This window comes from Moschus berezovskii, chromosome 1 (genome assembly GCF_049115385.1).
Source record: "Moschus berezovskii isolate FMDL1 chromosome 1, NW_MosBer_1.0, whole genome shotgun sequence".
Taxonomy (NCBI): Eukaryota; Metazoa; Chordata; class Mammalia; order Artiodactyla; family Moschidae; genus Moschus; species Moschus berezovskii.
This window is the reverse complement of record NC_142460.1, coordinates 103,467,967-103,493,458: the sequence shown is the minus strand read 5'-3', so window position 1 is coordinate 103,493,458 and position 25,492 is coordinate 103,467,967. Positions and strand designations below refer to the sequence as shown.

The 25,492-nt window shown below is 41.7% G+C and overlaps 1 protein-coding gene across 3 annotated transcripts in view; it reads right to left on the bottom strand.

Moving 5' to 3' along the window:
- The window catches only part of IGF2BP2 (insulin like growth factor 2 mRNA binding protein 2), a 167,903-nt gene that overhangs the window by 37,995 nt on the left and 104,416 nt on the right, over positions 1–25,492 (bottom strand). For all 3 annotated transcript variants that reach the window (XM_055408793.2, XM_055408792.2, XM_055408791.2), the window contains exons 3-4: positions 3,830–3,878; positions 2,808–2,859 (exon numbers count right to left, since the gene is read on the bottom strand). In XM_055408793.2, coding sequence (XP_055264768.1) covers positions 2,808–2,859; positions 3,830–3,878 — 101 coding nt within the window. The remainder of the gene's footprint in view (positions 1–2,807; positions 2,860–3,829; positions 3,879–25,492) is intronic.

Below are 25,492 nucleotides of genomic sequence, written 5' to 3'. Positions count from 1 at the left end.
CTATCTTTATTCATGTGCACTCATAGTATCTGTAATCAATTGTATATACACATCTGTAATCAACTGTATATATAACTCAAAGCTATATTTTTCACTTATTTTATCAACACTTCTGCATGTGTGTATGTATATGCACAGTTTCTTTGGATTTTTCATTTTTAATGTCTACATAAAATCACAGCAAGCAAATGGGCCATGATTTTTGCCTAACCATTCCTTAATTGTTGACAAATGGCTGTTCTCATTATTTGCTACTCTGAAGACTGTTGATAAAAATCACCACTGTTGCAAATACCACTTGATTTGTGTTCTCCTGAATTACTTATTTTTAGTGTCATTTAGAAGAAAAATAATTGGGTAAAAAGAACATAATGCTTTTTAATGATTATTTTCAAATTACTCTCCAAGAAGTTTGTATTAATTTACTGCACCACTATCAGTTTTATCTGCTATAATTTTTAAACAATTGGATATACATATAAAAATAATAATAAAGTATTTTAATTTTAATTGTTCGTTCATAGATACGGTTGAACTATTACAATATTTGTTCCATTTGACTGAACTCAACTCTGTGAGTTAAATCTAGTAACCGTGTACAATGAATAAAGAAAACTGGCAATTCCAACCCAGTTGGCTGAAGAGGAGAACATATAAACTCTCAGAGTGGCTAACAAGGTATCACTCTTGTGAGCTGGCTTATCTTGATTAATAATTGATACATCTTCTTCCAAAATCAGGTATTAAAAATGAATTCAAAAGGCAGGACAAAACTTTCTCCATCCAAGTCAGTAAACTTAGACCAAAAGTATATTGGTTTCCCCAAAACCAACAGACATGACTAAATCAAAATCTTCTCCATTAAAACATTTAAGCTATTAGGAGACTTGGAATTAACAGCAGTAAGCAGAGCATACTTCAAGAAAACCACACTAGAGATGCTTTTCAAAGTAATAGTAAAACCCTCGAGTGCAAGGATTCTTAATTTTGAACCCATGTTAGAGCTTCAGGAATTCTATACTCACCCTCCCCACTTCCCTCCAAATATTCAAATCTGTGGGGACATGGATTTTTCTGTCTTATAATTTCCATATGCTTTACAAAACGGTTAACGGTCACCATTATCCAATAACTTCAAAGTAGCTGCAGCCCTTATGGGGAGGGGTGCATACTCCTCAGGAAGGAACTGCCATTGAGACGTATGGGTCACCAACACTGAACCCAGTGCTGGCCTTGGCCTTGGAGCGTTCGTGTTGCTCTCTAACACAGACAGGTCCTCACAGGACTGTGCTCTCAGTGCAAAGTAGGGCACGTGCACCCGCAACTCCTCTCAGTGCTGACGCTCCGAATGCTACTCGGTCTCACAGTTACACTTTGGAGTGCAACAGATGAGGCTGTAGACCCAGAAAGGAAGAAGGGGCTGGGTTTGAACCTCCTGAATAAAGCTACCCACTAAAAGTCTCAGACTCGTTCCTGTTTATATTCTTTGTCTTCAAAGACATCTGTCTTCAGGAAATCAGACCTGTGATTCTGGGAGGAACTGAACTCCATTCAAATACTTTATTTCATTGGACATGAAAGCTCTATAAAGATTCTTAAAATTCTCCTGCAGAATGCTTTCCTGCTGAATCAGGAATTATCTATGAAACAGAACAAAACAACAGCTCAACACTTCTACCCTACAGTCATGAGGCAGCTAGAAACTGGGTGCTCTCAAGGGCACAGGTGCTCCTGGAGCTAAGGACTGCCCCAGGGACCTGAAGTATTTCTTCCTTGCATGGCATTGTCCTGAGTTTATAACATGGTCTTAGCTAGTAACTTGTACAGGTTCATGTCTGGAAAGTCATCTTGCCTACAACATCTAATTCTTACTAGAATGTCTTACACATTTGAGGGAAATAACAAGAACTGAGAAAACAGAATCCTTATAAATCATGTCTTCTTTCCAGGCTCTTTCCCTTTACCTTGGTGGGCCTACCTCCCAACTTGGGGATGGGCAATCAGCAGCATGAAACTGAATAATAATATTTTTAATATTCATGGAGTATAGAGCATCTGAATACTGCTTTAAAAACTATTATATTAACTATACTAGCAGACAGACTGCATATGAGAAAATGCACTTTCTGTGATTTTTTTCCTAAGTGAATATTAACAGTTATATATGACTTCACTGTCTGAAAAGGTAAATGTTTTAGAAGGTAAAAATAAAGTGGCAGGAAAAAGAATATACATTTTCTGGGGATTTACAACACTGTTGCCAAGACAGAGGCTCTCAAATGAATACACACAAAAATCACTTGGAAGTGACTGTTTAAAATACAGTTTCATGACTTCTTCCCCCAGAGAGTCTTACTTTGTAAATCTGTTTATGGTGAGCCCCAGGAAACTGCATTTTCCCAAGCGCTCCAGGTGATAATGATGTAGGAGTCCTACACCTTGAGAAACAGTCCAAGACATCAGGGATATGTTGTTCTTAATCAGGAAGAGGAAAAGTTGTCATAGTATAAATACAGTTACTTCCAAATGAATTAAGCTTCCCCCATCCTGACAACAATTTGTCCAGTGCTTGAGTACGTTACAGAGTATAAGAAAAATAGTCTGAAAACCATTCTTTGAAAAAATAGATATGGATAGACAGATACAGACATTTCTTACATATAAGGAGATATACAAACATACACTCTAGGAAGCTTGCTTCAGTGGAATTTAAACTTGTTATTTGTCCTTGGATTTGACCCAACCTATGAGAAATAACAGGCAATATTCCTCTCAAAATTCAACAGGCTAATTTCAGCACTTATTACCTTGCTCCACGTTCTCCACTGTCCCACACTGAGCCAAAAGTCCATCCAACACCTGAAAAAGAAGCTTCACTATCAGAATTTCAGGTCTTCATAAAAACAGCTAGAAATGAATAGATATATAGGGCTTTCATTTGCTTATTGGCCCTTGAGTAGTCTGTTCACTGAGGAAACACAGCAGAGTTTTCTTAGTAATTGTTAACAATCACGTTCATGATGGTTGGAGCCCATCTGCTTTTGAAATGAGAAGCAGACTAATGTACAAAAAGCACTTCTCCTTTCTGAAAGATTTAACCATTCTTCCATCAGATTTCCTTTAGGGATCTCCTTATTTTATGAAGCAACGAGATATCTATATGCTCAAAATTTTCCACAATAAAAAGTGTTTTTTTTTTCCCCTTAAAGTAACAAAAATGTTAGCCAAAACATTCTATTTCCTTTAAGTCTATTTTGATTCCATTTGAGTTGGGGAACATGGGGCAGTGTGCCTTTAAATGAGGCAATAAGGCTACTCCTCATATTCTATCTTATTTCAAGGTAACAATCTTGTGAGAAGTTTTACAACTCTGAAAATATGTCTTTACTGTTATTCACAACAATTAATTCAAAATAAACAAAACACTTGCCCAAACTAACAGAGAACCTTCTATTCTTATTGATTTACCATTTGTTTTATTTCCTCCCAAATCATAATTTAGAAAGGTAAAAATCTTTTCTAAAATTATGGAGTAAAAATCACAAGCAAGGCATTTATTTTGTTTAGTTTGTCTGTTGGTGCTTGGACCCCAAGAAGATAGAACATAAGGGATCAAAGTGCATATCCAGCACAACAAAAGGGACGACTCTGACCCCAAACTCCGGGCAGATCATTCCCATTAGGGTGCTGAAGAAGGCAAAGTCTGAGGACCGCTAATTCCTACACGTGAAAAGGAACTATAAAAAAGGGACAAAATGCCCTGTTACTCCATTAGAAAGTGAAGACAGAGAGCAGGAAGATAATAAATATAGAAATGACATTGGCCTACCTCCCACTGCAGGTGAGGAGGGATGTTTCGAATCTGAATTTTCCTGCTCCTGTAGAAAATAAAAGCACAGACACAACAAACAGGCTTAATACCACACTTTCTCATGTGTTAACCAAGGCGTCAGCAAGGGATTTTGATTGTGAATCAAGAACATCTTGTTTTAAGCTAATCATCAATTTTGCCCTTTATGTCTGTTAGTATTTGCTTTATATATTTAGGTGATCCTATATTGGCAGCATATATGTTAATAAATGATATCCTCTTCTTGTTTTAATCCCTTTATCATTATATAATGTTCTACTGTATAGCATAGGGAATCATACCTGACATCTTGTAAGAAGCTACAATGGAATATAATCTGAAAAAAAACTCACACACCAAAAAACTGAATCACTATGCTGGACACCTGAAACTAATATAATATTGTAAATCAGCTATAGCTCAATAAAAATTAAAAAAAGAGAATCTTGTTTTAAAGTTTTCAATTACTTTGAAGAAAAAAATTAAGAACAAACCTAAGAAGTCTGAACAAGCTAAAGAAACAGTTTAGATGCAAATCTACCATTTCAATTCCCTACCAAAATAGTTAGAATTTAAATTGTCATATATGTTATAATTATACATTATTCCCTTTCTCCTCAAAATACGTGGTCCTACAACTGACCCTACCCTAAAAGGTACCTATGAGAAGTAAAATCACATATACGGTGGGTTTAAACAAAATCTTTGCTAACAATTCAGATTTTCCTCTTTAAATTATTTTTTATTTTAGTAGGTAATACAGTCCTAATTCAAAAATTAGGACACTTTAAAGAGGCATTCCATGAACAGCCATCGCTTGTGTAACCTTCAGTTTCCTTATGCAAATACTAGTAAATACAAATATACATTCCTGTTTTCCCCTTTTCTTAGAGAAATATTTGCATATTCTACACACTCACTGCATCTTGTATTTTTCACCTAACAGTAATATCTTTCTATTGATACATTGGCAGAGAGAAAGCATTCTCATTCTATTTTACACAAGTTGGATGCACCAAAGTGCACTTGTGTGTGTAAGTTGCTTTAGTCATGTCTGACTCTTTACGACCCTATGGACTGTAGCCTGCCAGGCTCCTCTGTCCATGGGATTCTCCAGGCAAGAATAGTGGAGTGGGCTGCCATGCCCTCCTCCAAGGGATCTTCCCAACACAGGGATCAAACCCGCGTCTCTTATGTCTCCTGTATTGGCAGGTGGGTTCTTTACCACTAGCGCCACCTAGCCCAACCCTATTGATGGATATTTGGACCTTCTGCCTTTTTTTTTTTTTTAGGCCTCCATGATGCACGTGGGATCTTAGTTCCCTGACTAGAGATTGAACCCACAACCCCTGCATTGGAAGCACTGGACCACCAGGGAAATCCTTCTCCTGCCTTTTTATTCAGAAGATCTTTCTCTTTTTCCAAGACATCTTACTGGTCTGATAACTCTGATTTGGATAATTTCTTGTTTTTACATAAGCTTTAAAATTAGATAGAAAAAAGAACAAAAACAAGAAGATAAGAATTTTTCTATCTATCCTTGAACTACATGTTAGATCTTGGAAGGAAAACACAAATCACATTTCAATATTGGCGAGGTCATTTCACTGGAAGAATTTGGCATTGAGATCCCATAAAAACACCCTTTGGGGCTTGCAAGAATAGAGATGTGGCAGCCGAAGTGTGCCCCCATTACTTCTCCTCTCCTTTGCGTCAGAGGTACCAAATAGTTGCTATATGCAGTCACAAATTTCTCCACCGCTTTAATCTGGGCAACAGCCACAGAAAGCAATGTTACAATTCACGCAGAGGGAAAAAGGAGAGAGACAGAGAAGTACATCGGCAGAGAAAACAAAGAACAAACAGTAAAAGATCTGAGGGGCTCCTGTTTTGTCAGACTGTTTTTATTAAATTAAGGGAGGGTGATCCCTCTCTTCCAGATCCCATATCCTAATTCCATCTTATTTTTAAAAAATAAGAATGCATTCATGTTTTACCAGAGCTGCTTAAATGACTATACTATATAAGCCATTCTGTAGAATCTCTATAATCTTGTGTCAGGATAGGAAGGAGAAAAAAGAATCAAGAACTAATTTCTACTTCTGTGCTATGAAGGCTCATTTCTGACACTGCCTTTGGCAAGAGTTTATAATAAAATTGCTGACACCATCCCATACAGTGGCTCCACGGAATGCTCCACAAAGGATGTCACAAGCCTAACTATTTATAGAAAAGGCAGCATAATTTGCAGGAAAAATTGAGTATTTCTAAGAAAAATACTTTTGTTATCTCCAAGTATAAATAAACATTGACTCCAACTGCTAACCAAGAATTCAATAGAAATCCTATTGGAAGAAACTTGTGCACAGACACAAAGATTTGAATAAAGACAGATACTAATGCTTTGTTCTGACAAAGAATGCAAATCATCTGAATATCCACCATCAGGGAGATGAATAAGTAAATCGTAGTACAGCTATAATATGAAACATTATACAGCTGTCCAAAAGAATGAAGTAGACATATGTCCGTGGTCATAGGACACTCATCTTAGAATACTGTAAGATGAGAGCTAGTTACAGATTAGGCTGACCCTATTTTACAAGAGTGCAAAACAAAACTACATGTCATTAAATGTGTGTATACGTAAAGAAAAAGGTAGCTACAAACATTTAGTTGGCAAAATGAGCCATGTACTTTTTTAGTTCTGGTTTGTTCACTTTTTGTAAAACTGAGAATGTGTTCCTGTCTTATTTGCTTTAAAAAATTAACAATTAAAACTCCTACTAGGGCTGCTTTCATGAATTGACAAGATTCATTTTTTTAAAGTATCCTGGAACCTGATTAAAAAATAAAGAAAACCCAAACACCTTACTTTCTACATGATTACATTAGGTATCCTTCTTGGAATCTGATTTAACAGAGCATTAATTTATTTGGCAAACTCCTTTGTTCACAGTGTATAAATAATCAAATTCCACCCAGTCCAGATGATCCCAAATCCTAAATAAATGTGTCTAAAATAATGATACTTCATAATATGCTGTGTCAGGACTGCACATCAGGCAATCACCTGAGTAACTGGAATGTTCATTAAGCAGGGTTCTGGGAGAAAGTATCTCTAAAACGTTAGTGTCTCTCATCTCTAACCTTAGACCAGGATGGAAAGAAAAAGAACTGAGAAATGAAAAGGGAAATGGAGCTCACTGTGGTAGAATCTATTCACCTGGAGCTCAGTCAGGTCACCTGGGAAAACACCCTGAGAGACTATTTTTCCGGATCAGGAGTGACCAGGATCTTTGGGATCTGCTAACTCCCACGGCATCATCTAGACACTGTGTCATCTCGTCAGGGTACCCGGGATGCCCGACTCCTTTTCCCTTGGGAGGAATTTCTGTGTGCCCTTTAAAACCCAGCTCATATCTGGAGACAATTCCAGGGCATCTCCAGAAAAGAGTGGTATCTATGCACTCTTAAGTTTTTATAACAGTTCCCTCTATGCTGTAATTACTTATCTGCTGGCAATGTCCCCTCTTTGGATTGGAAATTTCCTCAAGGACAGGCTTCTTGTTTACTGGTCTCCTGTCCAGCAAGGGGCCAAGTACACAGCAGAGAAGGAGAACATGGAGCTCCAGGGGCTGTAAAAGCACTGCTGTTGCTGGCTGTAGTCTACCTACGACGCTGTGGGCCTTCTAGCCCCACCCGGGAGAGCACAGGCTCTTTCCTTCTTTGTCAGGGAGTAAAGAGGAGAGGGAAGACTTCTTTCCCCTCTTTTCTGTAGAGAAGAAACCCAGCATTTGGCTCAATCTTGAACAACATATGTGGATCTTTCTCCCTTGAAATCCAAAAAATGTGCCCTGCTCGCAAACAAGCCAAATTTACACAATAACTTAGGAAAGTGATTGGTTTTAAGAACAAAGTTTTTTAATTCCTTTTTTAAAAAAGGAATAATATCATAGTTCCATTATATTATAAGTCAAGCTTCTCTACATATACATAATTGACATATCTTCTTATCCTTGCCACCCCCCAGAACAATGACTGCCAGCTACTAGCTGTGCTGGCCATTTCACATTTCTCTCTTCTCCTGTCCACCCCACACTTGGCCACCAGTGACTTTCTGAAACACAAACAGGACTGGCTGCTTCTGGCTTCTTTAAATGACTGTCACCATGTCCAAATTCCCACTCGTGACCCTGTTCCTGCCCTGTTCTCCATTTCCTTATCTTTAAATTCTCTTGCCCCAGGAAATGCTCTAACTTTGGGCTCTTACCCTTCCACCCCAAATAATTTGTCACACCTGCAGTTTATATGTGTGCCAGGTCTGAGTCTTCAACAAGCCCAGTCTTCCTTAAAAACAAGAGTAAACAAAGGCGGTAAGGAACACGAGTTTGATTTTTTTTTAAATGTTAACTGAAAGCAGAATAAGACCTGCAGTTAAGCCATTAATACAGACAAACAGGCTCTTTCCCCAAAGCTTTAGGATTCAGGAGCTCAGAATTTCCCACTTTTATATTCAAGTCAGTCAAGTGTGTTATGTGCTTCTATGTTTTCTTCTCTCCTCAGGCAAGAAGCTCAGCCTCTACAACATCCAGGGAAAGTATAACATAGCCCTGCAGCTCTCCTGTTTGGCTGGGGAACTGTCCACTTTGATGGATTCCATATTCTAGGTGATTGGTGACAACAGTGTACACAAGTAGACAGTCAAATCTTAACTAAACAAAGAGACTTAAACGCAGCTCTTCTAAGGCTCTCCAACATATACGTGAAGCAGGATGCTTTTTATGAATATGTTATTATCTTTGCGCTGCAGATGCCTAGAGGAAATAGAAGGCTCTGAGTGAATTTCAGATAAAACTAGATGTCCATTATTACAAATTTCAAAGACCTGGCAGGAATTATTTTGTATGGTAGAATCTATTACTTAAAATAGCTGGGCAATCAGCTAGAGAAGTAAAATCACATTTAATTGTCAAGGCATCTCTGTGATTTTGAAGAACCACCCCACACCTATTTGTTTGTGTGTGTGTATAACGCCTGCTTGCATGTGAGGTGGATAATGCTGTAGTTTTTAGGCATTTGGTCAGTTAACCACAAGTCTGATCAACCACTCTGGGAACTCTAGCCTGTGCCTTAACCATGCAGGGGGGCCACAGTAGAGAAGAAAGTTAACATATATTGTGGAAACTCAGCTCATAGGATCTCAGATTCCATTTGAAAATCAGGTGAGCTAAGGATCAGAAGATCTAGGGAAAACTGTAGGCAAGAGAAGCGACAGAAGAAGCGAAAAGGATCCTATAAGAGTGCTTAGGGGGTTCAATGACAGATACTACCCAACGAGGTCCCATCTGTTTCCTAGCAATTTTGAGCTCCATCAGATGACACACGGTCTTCATCTTAGAAGGAAACCAAAGTACCATGGAATGTGCATTATCTAGAGGCAGGTGTGCTAACCGACTCCAAGGACAGTGGCGGAGCCAAGACTGAAACCACCAGCGCTTTCGGCCATGCCTCCTTCTCTAGTGCTATGGTCGGATTTCTCTGCATCCCCTGCCCTCATTAGTGTCTGAGGCACTCTCTCTCCTTCCCATTCCTCATTAGTCCTGAAAGTTCTTAAAACCGCTGGACATTCTGTACAAGGGACATCCTGTGCTAACTTGAACTAGGACCTAGGCTAGGAATGAATCAGGGAAGCAAATGAATCACCGGTGATAGCCATGTTCAATCTCCTACACAGCACTCAGCTGTCTTTTAAAGTAACCCCCACCTCAAACACACACACACACACACACACACACACACACACACAGGGCACAGGGCATGCTTTTAAAAAGTCAGTAAAACTGTTAAAATCACTTTGTTACTGAATTATTAAGAATAATTGCCTCTGCCTCTATGGAATCTTAAACATAAGTTATTAGAAAACCAAATGCTTTCAAAATAAAAACTGTTAAAAAGTGAAAAAGGCTTTGGGTTTTTTTTTTTATGGAGAAAAAAACATGTGATCAGAGTAAAGTCCCTGTGAATATTAGCATTATTATGGGCCAAATCATAAAAGGATTAAGTCAGATATTATTGTGGTGCTCCGTTGCAAAGGGTTTTTAGCCAGAAGAACTGCAGTTACAAACCAGTAAATTCCCTTGGTCTATAAACTTATGTCCACAAAACCATAAACCCCCAAGTGGCCCGAATACACTCATGCTTCATGAGAATTCACAGAAAGGACCTCTTGAAAGTCCTCTACTTGAACGGCACAGAAAAGAAATCAGGGACTGTGATTAGCAATAGTTTGAGACCTTGTAAATTATTCATTTACCTCTCAAAGAGGCCTTGACTTTTCAAGAGGTTGCCAACACAAGTCTAGACTTCCCCAGTGAGAGAAACATCAAGGATTCTTCATTGTTCTTGAAAGAGGTAGAAGGGGAAAAGAGAAGACTCAATGCAATAATTAGATGATGATGAGATGTTGGTGAGAAGAGAGGTCAGGCTGCTACCCCTGGGCAAGACGGTGAAGGAGTCCCCCTAGTGGGTCAGGTACAACCAGTACCATCTGCATTAAATGACCACTGAGTTTCATTCCAACTGCTGCTGCTGCTGCTAAGTCACTTCAGTCATGTCTGACTCTGTGCGACCCCATAGAGGGCAGCCCACCAGGCTCCCCCGTCCCTGGGATTCTCCGGGCAAGAACACTGGAGTGGGTTGCCATTTCCTTCTCCAATGCATGAAAGTGAAAAGTGAAAGTGAAGTCACTCAGTCGTGTCTGACTCTTCGTGCCCCCATGGACTGCAGCCTACCAGGCTCCCCTGTCCATGGGATTTTCCAGGCAAGAGTACTGGAGTGGGGTGCCATCGCCTTCTCCTCATTCCAACTGCAGGGTTCTACAAACCTTTCAGGAAGATTAAAATCATCTTCTGTTAAAAGGAATCAGCATGCTTGACTGTAGATTGAAACCACCATATACTGTTCTAGTGAAGGAGATAATCACATTCCTCAGAGGCTCACTATTTTAGTTCTTTAAAAAGGAAGTCAATATCTCTCTCTTTTTTGATTCATATTCAGTTTTTGTAAAGGGGACTTCTCTTACTGAAGTAGTGGTAAATAGAAATGTTTGAACTGAAGGAAGACCAAAAATCTTAATACTTATTCAGGGAAAATACTTATTTTTCTTTGTCAAAGACATCTTTAGTAAATTAAAGCAAAAACAAACAAACAAAGACCCCAAACCAAAAAACTTGACATAGTAAAACCGTCGCCAGTTTTATCAAAGCTTGTGTCCAATTCCCGACAGATAAGGCCTCCTTTCCCATCTACCAAACCACCCCGTTAACTCATTCCGTGACAGTACAGAGAAACAAATATAATTTTAGCTCTAGCTTTACCAGAATTTCTCCATGGGCTTATGGAACACTTGCCCATTCTCCAAACTGTATTATTTGATGAGTTTATTTAATGTTTCAGAGATACACCCAACACGTTCATCACAGTGTTTTTAGCAGAAGTTTTCCCCCAAACCACCACTACTTATGCTGCATGTGTGCACATGTGCGTGTGCTCAGTCGATTCAGTTGTGGCCCCGTGGATCATGGTCCACCAGGCTCCTCTGTCCACGGAATTTTCCCAGCAAGAATACTGGAGTGGGTTGCCATGCCCTCCTCCAGGGGATCTTCCTGGCCCAGGGATCAAACCCATGTCTCCCGCAATGCAGGTGGATTCTTTACTGCTTGAGCCATGGGTGCTGAGCATCCCAGTTAAGCCTCACCACTCCCCTGTGAAGTACAGATTGGTATCCTCATTTTCAGATAAGTAAACTGAGGTACTAAGGAATCCCCTGCCCAGTCTCACAGCTGGGGAGCAATATTTTTGACTATGGTCTATAAGTTTAAATCATTGCTCTTAAAATGTCACTCTGGAATTGTTAAACCACCAATAACAAAACTTACATTTCACGTATACATTTCAGTTCAACAAATCTTGGACAAGTTGTGCCAACTTAAGCAAATCCTAGGAAAATGAGTCTTAGGAACAGATTTCTAGGTTGTCCCTCTCACTGTCCACCTCAAACTTCACTATAACGGCTCATTCTTTGTTTCTTGAGCCTGGAAGGCTATAGTTCATGGGGTCCCAAAGAATAGGACATGACTTAGCAACTGACTAAACAGCAGCAGCAGCTTTGCTTCTCAGAAGAATTTGCTGAATATAAATGCCCCCTAGAGAGGGCACTAAAAGTATTAACTACTGACTCCTTCACAGGATCAGCTGACCCCTGGTTGATAGCTCCCCTGGTCCAGGACTGGGAGCTGTGCATGCCTGCAAGCCTAAGAGGCCTTTGCTCATTATCACTGGTCCCAGTCAGTGCTGCGCCGAACCTCACAGGGCAAGATAAGAGTTTGAGAACCCTCCCTGAAATGTGGATTGCTGAATGGAATCTCAGAAGTAAAGGACATTCTTCATATGTGACCAAGTGTGGGGGCGGGAGGAGAAGGGGACGACCGAGGATGAGATGGCTGAATGGCATCACCGACTCTGTGGACTTGAGTCTGAGTGAACTCCGGGAGTTGGTGATGGACAGGGAGGCCTGGTGTGCTGTGATTCATGGGGTCGCGGAGAGTCGGACATGACTGAGCGAATGAACTGAACTGATAAACATGCATCTGGATTCAGGAGGATGAGATCTTGAGGGGTAAGACTGAATCTATGTGAGTGAAAGATCTCAAAGCCAGCTTACAGCTTTTCATTAAGAAGTGAAAGAACTGTGCTGTGATGAATATTCCAGTTAACAAAAGCAAGCTGTGTTTCTAATGAAGTGATTAGTTACCCTTATAAGGCCCTCAATTCATTATCTGTAATTAAGAATAACCTGGGTAAAATCAAATATTTACACATCATATTTTGAGCCCAGATTTAAAAAAAAAAATATATATATATATACACACCCCTGATGCAACACAAATTACAATCTGCATATATAAATGTTATCCTTGTGTGGTGCAGCGTAAATACAAAACCATCTTTATAAAGGCAAAGGGAGCCACATGCCTCATCACCAACACCTGTGCCATCCTTTCAGCATCTCTTCAATTCACTGTCAACTGATTTCCTGAGTTCTCCAAACAGCACTCAAATCTGTCCTCTTCCTTCCTTTACCTGCATCTTTATTCCTGTGTCCATTTCCTGGAACAGAGCAGGTACTCAGCATCAGTGAATGCACCAGCAGCATGTACTGCTGACAGCTGGCTTCTTTTTCCTGGCCCTTTCCACCCCAGAGTCTGTGTTCCAACTAGAAGAAGAACATGTGATTCATGGAGACACTGACTGGTCTTCAAGCAAGTCAATTTCTTATCAGCTCAAGGCAACAGGCTGTTGACTGGAAAACCTCGGGGAAGGTAGTTCCCGGCACAGTGGCCACTGCAAACCTTTCCTGTGATTGGACTGGAGTGACTCATATGGAGGTGGTATCTCTTCCCTGAAGACAAGTACAATGGTGTGCCTTGACACACTGATGAAACAGTTTCACAATTATAAAAAACTCAAGCCAGAAGCTGTGAGTCCTCAATGCCTGGGGATGAGTGATAAACCAACAGTCATTCTACTTCTGAAAACAAGGAACTACTCACAGCAGTTATTAAAAGACTTTGATCTTATTCATTATGGTCAGGATGACTAAGAAAATTTCAGTGAATCTCTAATATAGCTCTAAATCCCAAGTAAGCAGAGAAAGGGGGGAAAGGGTGATCCCTTGTGAAGGAACTTCTCCACACCCTGTACATCAATAGCATCCACCATCTCACACAAAAGGAACATGTCACCCATGCTGAGGGCTAGGTACCATGAGCAATCCAAACCACCCATACCTACATGTTCTGACTGGAAGTTAAATACTGGACATTTTATCTGACTTGGGGGAATAGGATGATTTCTAAGATTAAACCAAAAACTGTTCCATATTCACTTAACAGATGCTCATTAAGCATCTATTCCTATAGCCAAGCACTTGTTTTAGGTTCTGGAGTACAGTGTTGAGAAAAACAAAAATGCCCTTATGCTGCTTATATTCTAGGGAGTAAACAAAGACAGCACTGACCTCCTACCCTGCTGCTGCTGCTAAGTCACTTCAGTCATGTCCGACTCTGTGTGACCCCATAGACGGAAGCCCACCAGGCTCCCCCGTCCCTGGGATTCTCCAGGCAAGAACACTGGAGTGGGTTGCCATTTCCTTCTCCAATGTGTGAAAGTGAAAAGTGAAAGTTAAGTCGCTCAGTCGTGTCTGACCCTTAGTGACCCCACGGACTGCACCCTACCAGGTTCCTCCATCCATGGGATTTTCTAGGCAACAGAACTGGAGTGGCTTGCCATTGCCTTCTCCGGACCTCCTACCCTAGAACTCCCTAATTCATTTCAATAAAACATGTAGTTTACCAAGTCTAACTGGGCCCCTGATCCAATTAAATCCTCAAGGAAAAAGGCCTTTCCTGCCTTTTCCTCATCATATTCTTGGGTTTTAGCTAGACATGAACCCAATGTCCTTTAACGCCTGTTCCTGCACGGTATCCTTATACAGTACTTGCGGCTAGTAAAGAGCATCACACGAGTCCTTGTTTCTAAGCACCACGGGGAAGTTAAAGCTGAGGCAAGAGTTTCGGTGCAGAACAGCCATGGGACACATGCACTGCCACAAACGGGTGCCTTTCCTTCCCAACCCAGCACTGCCCCTGAGCACCTAACCCCCTGAGAGTTCTTCTCCTTCTCAAAGGAAGGATAAGAAGATAAGAAGAATAAGAAGCTCCGGAGAAAATAAGAAGATCAGAGGGAAAGTTCTGTCTCAAAACTGGGAGAGGAGTCAGAAAAAACTCACACAACACTAACAAAAAATAAAGTCAGTTCATAGCGTACAAAGAATAACAAATCTGTGAAGTTCTTCAATATCTCATAAAGTGCTGATATAAAAAGGAAAATCATTAGCTCTTAGAGCTAGTATTACATGATTTAATACAGGGAAACTTTTTAAAAAACTTTGAACAGCCAACTTTTTTTCTTTTTTTTTAAGGCCGTGCCAAGTAGCTAATGGAATCTCAGCTCCTAGACCAGGGATTGAAACTGGGCCCTCAGTGGTGAAAGCACAGGGTCCTAACTACTGGACTGCAAGAGAATTCTCCTTTTAAAATTCATTTTTATTTTATTGTCAAATAGCCAACTTTAAAAACAGGTGAATGAACTGGGGAAAGATGGCATTTAAATTACTCTTTAATTTTAAAAGGATTCATTATCCTAATGAGGATTCACCTTAAGATCTCTTTTATATCAATTCTGAAATAAGACAAACCAGTAGGGAGATAACTGCAAAAATATACAAATTTATAACCAGTTTTGAAAGACCAGACTTTTGCCTAGAGAAAATTTTCCAGTGTTGCTGACAGAAATGCAAGATTCCTTAGCTGTATCCTTCCCAAATTATGCACACCCTCTTCCTAGCCCCTGCAGATCCACAGCTCTGACAGGTGACAAGGACACAGCAGTCACTCAGGAAATCTGAGGAATGAAAGAATGTACACACAGGGTTAACATCTCGGGCACTTAGAATTCTTTCCAGCTGCTGATTCACATTCTCTTCTGAGTTTCTTGTCTCACTAAGATAGTAAACAAAGCATCCGTCTCACTGGTTTCCAGACTTTTCATCACTTCCTCAAACCAGCATCATGAGCGGGTGGGTCCCAGCAGGACTCATCCATGGGAAATTGCCTATAGGAGTCAACACCTGACACGAATAAAAGTGAACAACCTACCTGACTCTGCAGGTCCTGCTCCCATAGCTTCAAATTTATTTTCCTCTCTCTTCTCCCTTCCCTGGAAGCAGTGCACGGTTGCCCCCTACTTCGACCCTGTTACTTTCTTTGCTGGGAGCTCAGTCTTCTACAGCATGAATGAGGAGGGAAGAGAGTTCAGTCCGTGCCCTCCCTCTAGCTGTTCACAGAGTCCCAGTCTTCTTAGCACTGTGATCAGCTCCTGCCCTCTCCTCCCCTCCGTCCCTCACCGAATCCCAGGGAATTATGAGAAAGTGCTCCATAAACTGTACTGCACCCTAAACATGAAGGCATTAGGCTGATGTTGATAGAAGCACAGCACCCTCAAATTCATTTTCCCGGTTTTGGTCCTGATGTGCCCAGGAGAGCTGGTGCCTGGTTCTCCTGAGAAATGTGACTGGCTCTGACTTCACTTCATGAGTCACAACCAGATAACCAATAGAAGACATTGCACAGAGCCAGCACTGAACTAGGAGAGGAACTCCTGAAGTGATGTCACCTGTGGATTCAGGCTTGAAAGGATCCATTTCAGGAAAATTTTGGAAGCTAAGACATACAAGTGGCAAACCGATGGATTATTTTTCCCCATTTAAGAGCATCTTGTTTATTGTGCTGAAGTACAAGTATTTGTGTTCCTTGGTGGGAAATACAAAGTTTGTAATAGTTAATTAAGCACAGATACTGGTGGAAATGCAAACACTTCTATTTACTAATGTCCATGAGGTCTTGATTTCTTTCCTTTTCTTTTGGCTGTGCCATACAGCATGTGGGATCTTAGTTCCCCAACCAGGGATCAAACTGGCACCCTTTACATCCCCACATGGGAAGCTCAGAGTCTTAACCACCGGACCACCAGGAACGTCCCCATAAGGCCTTGATTTCTTAGAGGAGCACAGTGATTAAAGAAAAAATGTAAATTTAAATATATTCCCTGGGTTGTCTAACCTAGTAACTGCCCCACCTCTAACAAAGTATTTCATTGCTACCAAAGGCCACCGTTATTCTGACACCGCAAGCAACAGACGGAGATGTGCTGAGGCGGCAACAGACCACAGCTTGAGCCCTGGCCCCGTCTTGGCAAGCTAATGGACAGACAGCGGGCCCGTCGCCGAACCTCTCTGGCTAATGCCCCACAGGAGGCAGCTGAGACAAGATTATAGGTAGACAAGCTTCTTTTCAAACCCAAGATTCATTTCATTTTGGCAGCAAAACAAAACTATCACGAGAGAAGGGAATGCGCGGAAAGAAGAGGTGTCTCCTTAGGCTACAAACAGAGACTGAATTTTTAAAAAAATCATCCCAATAAATCTTGCATTTTGTTTGCGTCACAATTTTTAACAACCCAATAGGTAAGTTAGCTGACTGAATCTCCATGGTATTTTATAACAGAATGGCTTACAATCCAAAAAAGTGGATCTGTGACTCTACCTGTATCACAACCCACCCCTGCAAGCCACAGTTCATCCCGTTTCTTCCCTTTTCTACCTTATTGTAGAAAGCCTTATGCTATTTTCACTAGTACCAGGATTACTCTTGTACAATCTCTGGTGTCTGGATTTTGAAGGTACAGTGTTATTTCCTGAAATTTACTATGAATTTGCCAATATCCGCTGGATCACAGAAAAAGCAAGAGAGTTCCAGAAAAACATCTATTTTTGCTTTACTGACTACACCGAAGTCTTTGACTGTGTGGATCACAACAAACTGGAAAATTCTTAAAAGAGATGGGAATACCAGACCACCTTACCTGCCTCCTGAGAAATCTATATGCAGGTCAAGAAGCAATAGTCAGAACCGGACATGGAACAACAGACTGGTTCCAAATTGGGAAAGGAGTACGTCAAGGCTGTATATTGTCACCCTGCTTATTTAACTTATATGCAGAGTACATCATGTGAAATGCTGGGCTGGATGAAGCACAAGCTGGAATCAAGATTGCCGGGAGAAATATCAATAACCTCAGATACGCAGATGACACCACCCTTATGACAGAAAGTGAAGAGGAACTGAAGAGCCTCTTGATGAAAGTGAAAGAGGACAGTGAAAAGCTGGCTTAAAGTTCAACATTCAGAAAACTAAGATCATGGCATCTGGTCCCATCACTTCATCGCAAGTAGATGGGGAGACAATGGCAACAGTGACAGACTTTATTTTCTTGGGCTCCAAAATCATTGCAGATGGTGACTGCAGCTATGATGTTAAAAGACACTTGCTCCTTGGAAGAAAAGCTATGACCAACATAGCATATTAAAAAGCAGAGACATTACTTTGCCAACAAAGGTCTATCTAGTCAAAGCTATGGTTTTTCCAGTAGTCATATATGGATGTGACAGTTGGATCATAAAGAAAGCTGAGCGCTGAAGAATTGATGCTTTTGAACTGTGGTGTTCAGGAAGACTTTTGAGAGTCCCTCGGACTGCAAGGAGATCAAACCATTCAATTCTAAAGGAAATCGGTCCTGAATATTCATTGGAAGGACTTAAGCTGAAGCTCCAATACTTTGGCCACCTGATGCGAAGAACTGACTCACTGGAAAAGACCCTGATGCTGGGAAAATTAAAGGCAGGAGAAGAGGACGACAGAGGATGAGATGATTGGATGGCATCACCGACTCGATGGACATGAGTTAGAGCAAGCTCCGGGAGTTGGTGATGGACAGGGAAGCCTGGCGTGCTGCAGTCTATGGGGTCACAAAGAGTTGGACACGATTAAGCGACTGAACCATGGTTCCAAATAGGAAAAGGTGTACGTCAAGGTTGTATATTGTCACCTTGCTTATTTAACTTATATGCAGAGTACATCATGAGGAACGCTGGGCTGGAAGAAGCACAAGCTGGAATCAAGAATGCTGGGAGAAATATCAATAACCTCAGATATGCAGATGACACTACCCTTATGGCAGAAAGTGAAGAGGAACTCAAAAGCCTCTTGATGAAAGTGAAAGAGGAGAGTGAAAAGGTTGGCTTGAAGCTCAACATTCAGAAAACAAAGATCATGGCATCTGGTCCCATCACTTCATGAGAAATAGATGGAAAAACAGTGGAAACAGTGTCAGACTTTATTTTTTTGGGCTCCAAAATCACTGCAGATGCTGACTGCAGCCATGAAATTAAAAGACGCTTACTCCTTGGAAGGAAAGTTATGACCAACCTTGATAGTATATTAAAAAGCAGAGACATTACTTTGCCAACCAAGGTCCGTCTAGTCAAGGCAATGGTTTTTCCCGTGGTCATGTATGGATGTGGGAGTTGGACTGTGAAGAAAGCTGATCGCCGAAGAATTGATGCTTTTGAACTGTGGTGTTGGAGAAGACTCTTGAGAGTCCCTTGGACTGCAAGGAGATCCAACTAGTCCATTCTAGAGGAGATCGATCCTGGGTGTTCATTGGAAGGACTGATGCTGAAGCTGAAACTGCAGTACTTTGGCCACCTCATGCGACGAGTTGACTCACTGGAAAAGACTCTGATGCTGGGAAAGGTTGGGGGCGGGAGGAGAAGGGGACGACGGAGAATGAGATGGCTGGATGGCATCACCGACTCTGTGGACATGAGTTTGAGTGAACTCCGGGAGTTGGTGATGGACAGGGAGGCCTGGCGTGCTGTGATTCATGGGGTCGTGGAGAGTCGGACACAACTGAGTGACTGAACTTAAGTGACTGAACCGACAGACTCTGAATGGAGTGTGAAAGTGTTAGTTGCTCAGTCGTGTCTGACTCTTTGTGACCCAAGAAATGTAGCCCCTCAGGCTCCTCTTAACAAGGGATTCTCCAGGCAAGAATACTGGAGTGGGTTGCTATTTCCTTCTCCAGGGGATCTTCATGACCCAGCGATTGAACCCAGGTGTCCTGCATTGCAGATGATCCTTCACCATTTGAGCTACCAGGGAATGAATGGAGTATAGGGCACAGCTTAGCAGGAGCTTGTCCATTTCCTATAGGTGTATATAGGTCTATGGCAGGGACTGTGAATGAGGAGACTATAATTGCCTCCAAGGAATTCCACTGATGTCAGAAGCCACCAGATCAAAGCTCATGTTTCTACTACATAGAAACAGAGCTCTGGCTCATAATTCAGATTCTGGTTAATTAGTATCATACTGATATTCTACTCATTATCGCAGCTTTGATCTTAGACAGCTCTGAAAGCCTATATTCATAAAGTAACACACTTTAGCAGCAGGTGAGAGAAAGTTGAGACAAGGTACATGTATTGGAAAAGCAGCACTGTTAGCTTGATTTAAAGAAAATACCACTAGATAATTGTCCAAGGCTCTTTCCAATTCCAATGGTCTAGGAAACTAGTGAGTGAGACTTCAAAGGCAAGCGGGATGGAGAAGGAAATGGCAACCCACTCCAGTATTCTTGCCTGAAAAATTCCATGGACAGAGGAGCCTGGTGGGCTACAGTCCATGGGGTTGTGAAAAGTTGGAAACAACTGGGCAACTAACACACACACACCTTGATATGGTCCATGTGCAGTTAGTAAACCATTATTAATACGTGGTTATTAAATATAGTCCACAGTTTAAAAAAAAAACAAAAAAACAAAGGCAAGGGGGACAGGTTGGGGTGATCTATGGTGAGACGTCAGGATGAAAAGTGTTTATATTACCTGGAGCTTTTCCTGGTGATTCTGTAGATCTCAGCAAATTTGGACACATATCTACCACTCAACTAGTTTAAAACAAATTAAGTTTTTAGAAATAAGTATGACATAGTTCTAAAGGTACCAAAGCAGAAAAAACATAGTGGAAAAATTTATCCTTCAGGCCTCTAGTTCTGATACAGTTTTTAAAAATCACTCCATAGTATTCTATACAAAAGCATATATGTAAACAGTAGAACCTTGAACACTGTGGAGTTAAGGGCACTTATCCACGTCACCCCATCCACTCTAACACAGCTGAAAATCTGCCTATAACTTTTGACTCCCACCAAACTTAACTTCTATAGCCTACTGCTGACCAGAAGCCATACTAATGAAATAAACATGTATTTTGTATATGTATATTTTATGCATTCATGACATACCTTTTTCTTAAACTTTTTTGTATTTCTAGGAAATACAGTTCATCTGTGAGGTTTCTTTTTTCAAATTGTCCCAAATCTCCTAAAAATTTTCCAATATACTTAATGAAAAAAATCCACAAAGAAGTGAACCCATGCAATTCACATCTGTGTTGTTCAAGGGTCAACTGTGTATTCTTTATACCCTGAAACAAATTATTAGTGCTCTGAATATGTTTTTTTCACTTGGAGATTGTGTCATATCCATACTTGGAGCTGTTCTTTTTGATAGCTGTGTAACACTTAACTTTATGACTATATCATAATTTATTCAACTGGTCTCTTATTGATGGACACACAATGTTTCTAACCCTTTGCTCTTTCCAAAAAACCTAAAATGTTGTAGCAAATAGCCTATCTAGTTTTACATAGGTGTGATGTATCTTGGAAGATAAGCTCCTACAAGTGGAGGGTTGTTCATTTGTAATGTCTGCATACAAATGCAATGCTGTTTCTTCACACATGAAAACACAGCTATCTCATTTTTTATTTCTGCCCTTTCACAGGTGAAAAATACTATCTTCTCCTGCATTTTAATTATGAATGAAGTTGATTGTTGGAAACTCCACAGAATTCATCCCTGCTCTTCATTGGTATTCTGACAGGGGACTCCTGATTTGATTAAATTCATTAACTTCATTTATTCAACAGACCCTCACTGAGCATTTACTATGCTGGACACACAAGAGAGAGGTGAAAGGCCTGTTGCCCACCATGAGGAGCTCACAGTCTGGTGGGCAGAGAGCCAGTATGCCCTGCACACTGTGCTGGTAGGAGACTTGCCTGCACCTCAATGGAGGTGCCGAGTGGCTGGACAGACAGGAGGAGAACCTGGCAGGGCCTCAGCTGCGTCCTGAGCAGTTAAGAGGCAGGAGAGCAAAGGGGAGGGAGAGAGCGCAGAGGGGTCTGGAGGGCCTTTCAAATCAAGGCAATGAGGGGCACAAGGGCAGGGAGACAAGGACACTTGATTTGAGAGCAGCAGAGAATGCTTCCAGGGACCATGAAGGGGATAAACCTTTTGCCAAGACCCAGAAGCTGGAAGATAATGTAAACACAGCCATCAGCATTAACTTTCTTTTCAGAAGCTATTTTCTTCTTAACTGACTCCCTTCCTCGGAGAAGACAGCCCTGTGGCCCTGAGAATTTGGGTGCAAGTATGATTCCATTCATTCTAAAGGAGATCAGTCCTGGGTGTTCACTGGAAGGACTGATGCTAAGGCTGAAACTCCAATACTTTGGCCACCTCATGCGACGATTTGACTCACTGGAAAAGACCCTGATGCTGGGAGGGACTGGGGGCAGGAGGAGAAGGGGATGACAGAGAATGAGATGGCTGGATGGCCCAACTCGATGGACATGAGTCTGAGTGAACTCCGGGAGTTAGTGCTGGACAGGGAGGCCTGGGGTGCTGTGGTTCATGGGGTCGCGGAGAGTCGGACACAACTGAGCTGATGGTTCCACTTTCCTCCAGCTGTGTGCAGCCCGCCACCAGGGCAGCCTACTGATAATTCCTCACTTCCCTTCGACGTGGGGCTGCCAGATACACTTAATCAACAAATTAAGTGCCTCCAGCTGAAAATAAAAGCATCTTGCCAACTTCCAAGATAATATTCTTCCACTTCCAGCAGGTATTTACCACACCTCTGGAAAGTGTAACAAACAGATCTATTAAATATATTAGGAATGTTTTAGGTTAGTTAGTGGAAGGTATGATTAAATACCACAATTGATTTTTAAAATGAACACATTAGAGCTTCTATTTTTAAAATTCATATAAATAATGTCTCCATCATAGTTAAACTATTTACTTATTCTAATGATTCCTCTGCCCAACATTTTTTTACTTCTTTTATTAATATTTTCTACAACAGCTATCCAATAAACACTGACAACTGATTTGCCTTGGTCTGTAGTGCAATCTTACAAATATGCTATGCTGAGTAAGAATCTCACTCTTTTCCTTCCGTATCCTCTTCTTATAGTTAACAGAAAACAAAACTCAGAGGCCTCTCTTCTGCCTCGTCTAATAGCAAAGAGCACAACTCTCTGGGAAGTAGGCTGCCTTAGTTTGAATGCCAGGCCTGCTGGGGTGGCCACCATATTCACCAACCCACCCTTATAAGGGGCTTACCTCTCACTTTCTTTTTGAGGGTGGTGGTAGAGAGGAACAGCGCAGGGGGAATATCACCCTTAGCTGCTCAAGCTCCCTGGTCTGGTTAAGGAGAGAGTATTTACCCAGGGTCATGGTGGCGCACGGGGAAGCCAACCCCATCTGTGTTGGCTAATCATCAGAATGGGGACAAAGGGATATTCTTCATTTCTGAATCACATCTGGTTAACATTAGGTGCTAGGCTCAAACTTTCACCTTAACTGAGGGGTAGCTACCCGAGTGGGCGAGGTTAGTGCTCCTGTGGCCCTGGGCTAGCGTCTTCTTCATGGCATTTATCACAACCCGCTATTTACATCTCTGCTGCCAGTCAGACTCTGCCCCACCGCTGTGCTGTGTTCATCCTACCATCCAGCACATTTCTCTTCAAGGGATGATTATACACAAGTGAACAGACAGCAGGCACGGTCGCCCTTTACGCCTGTGTAATCAGGCCTCTCATTTCAATTCACTATGGTCAGGTCACGTCATCTGAATGCAAAAGGGCTGCTCTGTCTCTGACCAGGATTCCTGCAACCCTTTGAAGGCCATCCCTTGTGGCTCAGCTGGTAAAGAATCTGCTTGTAGAGCAGGAGACCTGGGTTCGACCACTGGGTTGGGAAGATCCCCTGGAGAAGGGAAAGGCTACCCACTTCAGTATTCTGGCCTGGAGAATTCCATGGACTGTATAGTCCATGGGGTCACAGAGAGTTGGACATGACTGAGTGACTTTCACTTTTGATGGCCATGGGGCTCTCAGAGGGAGCTCATTCCTGGGTGCTTGAGACCCAGTCATGGGCAGAACGTTAGACTAGGCACCAGGACTGCTGGGTGTGGGGCCGCCACCCAGATATGTGACTGTGGCAAGTTATGCCACTTCTCTGAAGCCTGACGGCCTCTTTCCACAGTCCCCTTCAGTGCTGAGAGTTCTCCAGACCTGCTTGCTCTCTTCCCTCAAGGACAGCAGAGATGCCTCTTATTCTCATGGAAAAGTGGACAAGAATTAAGTTGTACAAGCCAAAAAAAAAAAAAAACCCGTTGAAGAATTTCTGTGTTGCGAGTAGTTTACTGTGAGAAAAGGACTCAGAAAAGTCTTAGAAATCTTCACTCAGTGACACAGATAGATAGACTTTAATCTGTGAGCCAAGAAAAATGGTTTGTAAAGGCTAGAAGAAAAGAACCCCATGGCTAAGAACTTGTAAAAACATCTACAACAAACAAGAGTTCTAAGAGAAAGACTATGAATCAGCAGGATCACAGGAGGTGGAGAGGGAGCTGAAATGGCAGAGAGCTAACCAGCTAAAGGGCAAACGGTGCAGAATGCCACTGCAGGAGGTGGCACAGGAATCCTGGCGGCACCTGGAGTCAACAGAGGACAAGCAGACACATCTTCATCCCAGGCCTGACCGATGGGGACAGCCTAGCCTACTACATTGGTATTTTCTGGGTGGGAAGTAGGCGCTAATGAGATTCCTTAGAGGAGAGAAGGAAATGAGAATGAACAGGAATGACATTTTCCACATTTTCCATTCCCTTCACAGACAGGTTTGCACAAGCTGCAAATGCAAAGGGGGGATGTAGACAGGAGCCCACCACCAAGGTCTCTGCCCCCCAGGGAAAGTGAAAGTGTTAGTTGCTCAGATCTTGTTTTACTCTTTGCGTCCCAGACTGCAGACCACCAGACTCCTCTGTCCATGGGATTCTCCAGGCAAGCATACTGGAGTGGGTGGCCATTTCCTCCTCCAGGGGATCTTTCCAACCCAGGGATAGAACCCGGGTCTCCCACATTGCAGGCAGATTCTTCACCATCTGAGACACCAGGGGAGCCCCAAAGTGAGGAAGACAGGTCAATAAAACCCGCCACCCAACGTACTGCCAATAACAAAACTGGTGCAGACTTTACCATCACAAAGCATTTTACACACGTCATCTCCTTTAATTCTGACACTGGTCAGTGAGCCAGAAGAGAACTTAAGTAACTTGCCTAAGGTCACTCAGCTGTGATGCAATAGGACTCATTACAGAAATTTCACTGGTACTTTTTTAAGAACTGTAAGAGAGATTCTGAATTTACAGGGGTCCCAAGGACAATAGTGCCCATTCAAGGGACAGGTCCGATGTTAGGTGCTTTTCCAATATCACTCCAGAGACTAAAAGAGCCCCACAGTGGTGATCAGCCAGGCCCAGAAAGGCAATACCTGACTCCTATTTGCTCTGTGAATGAAGCTGGGATTTCTACTTTGCAGTTCGGGAATCTAAGGTGAAGTCAGGAATATGAACACAGGTCTGTCTGATGCCCAAGTGATTAGTCCTTTCATCTTGGCAGTTTTTAGGTGGCATATGAGACACAGAGTTCCATGTCTGCAGGAGGTGAGCAAATACAGCAATAAAAGCAAGGCATCACATTTCATTTATTTTCTAAATTTCTTTTTATATCAAGGAAAAACTCCCAGTCTGAGGCTGGAAGTTTTTAATGCCTCTCCAATACTAATCCTCCTGCTTCTTAAAAAAAAATGTGTTAGGCTCTGAACCTTTCAACAAGCAACAGTAGCTAGAATTTAAAAACACCACATTGTTTTCAGTATACTGCAATTTTATTTTGTGTTTTTTGACCATTCTGTGCAGCATGTGG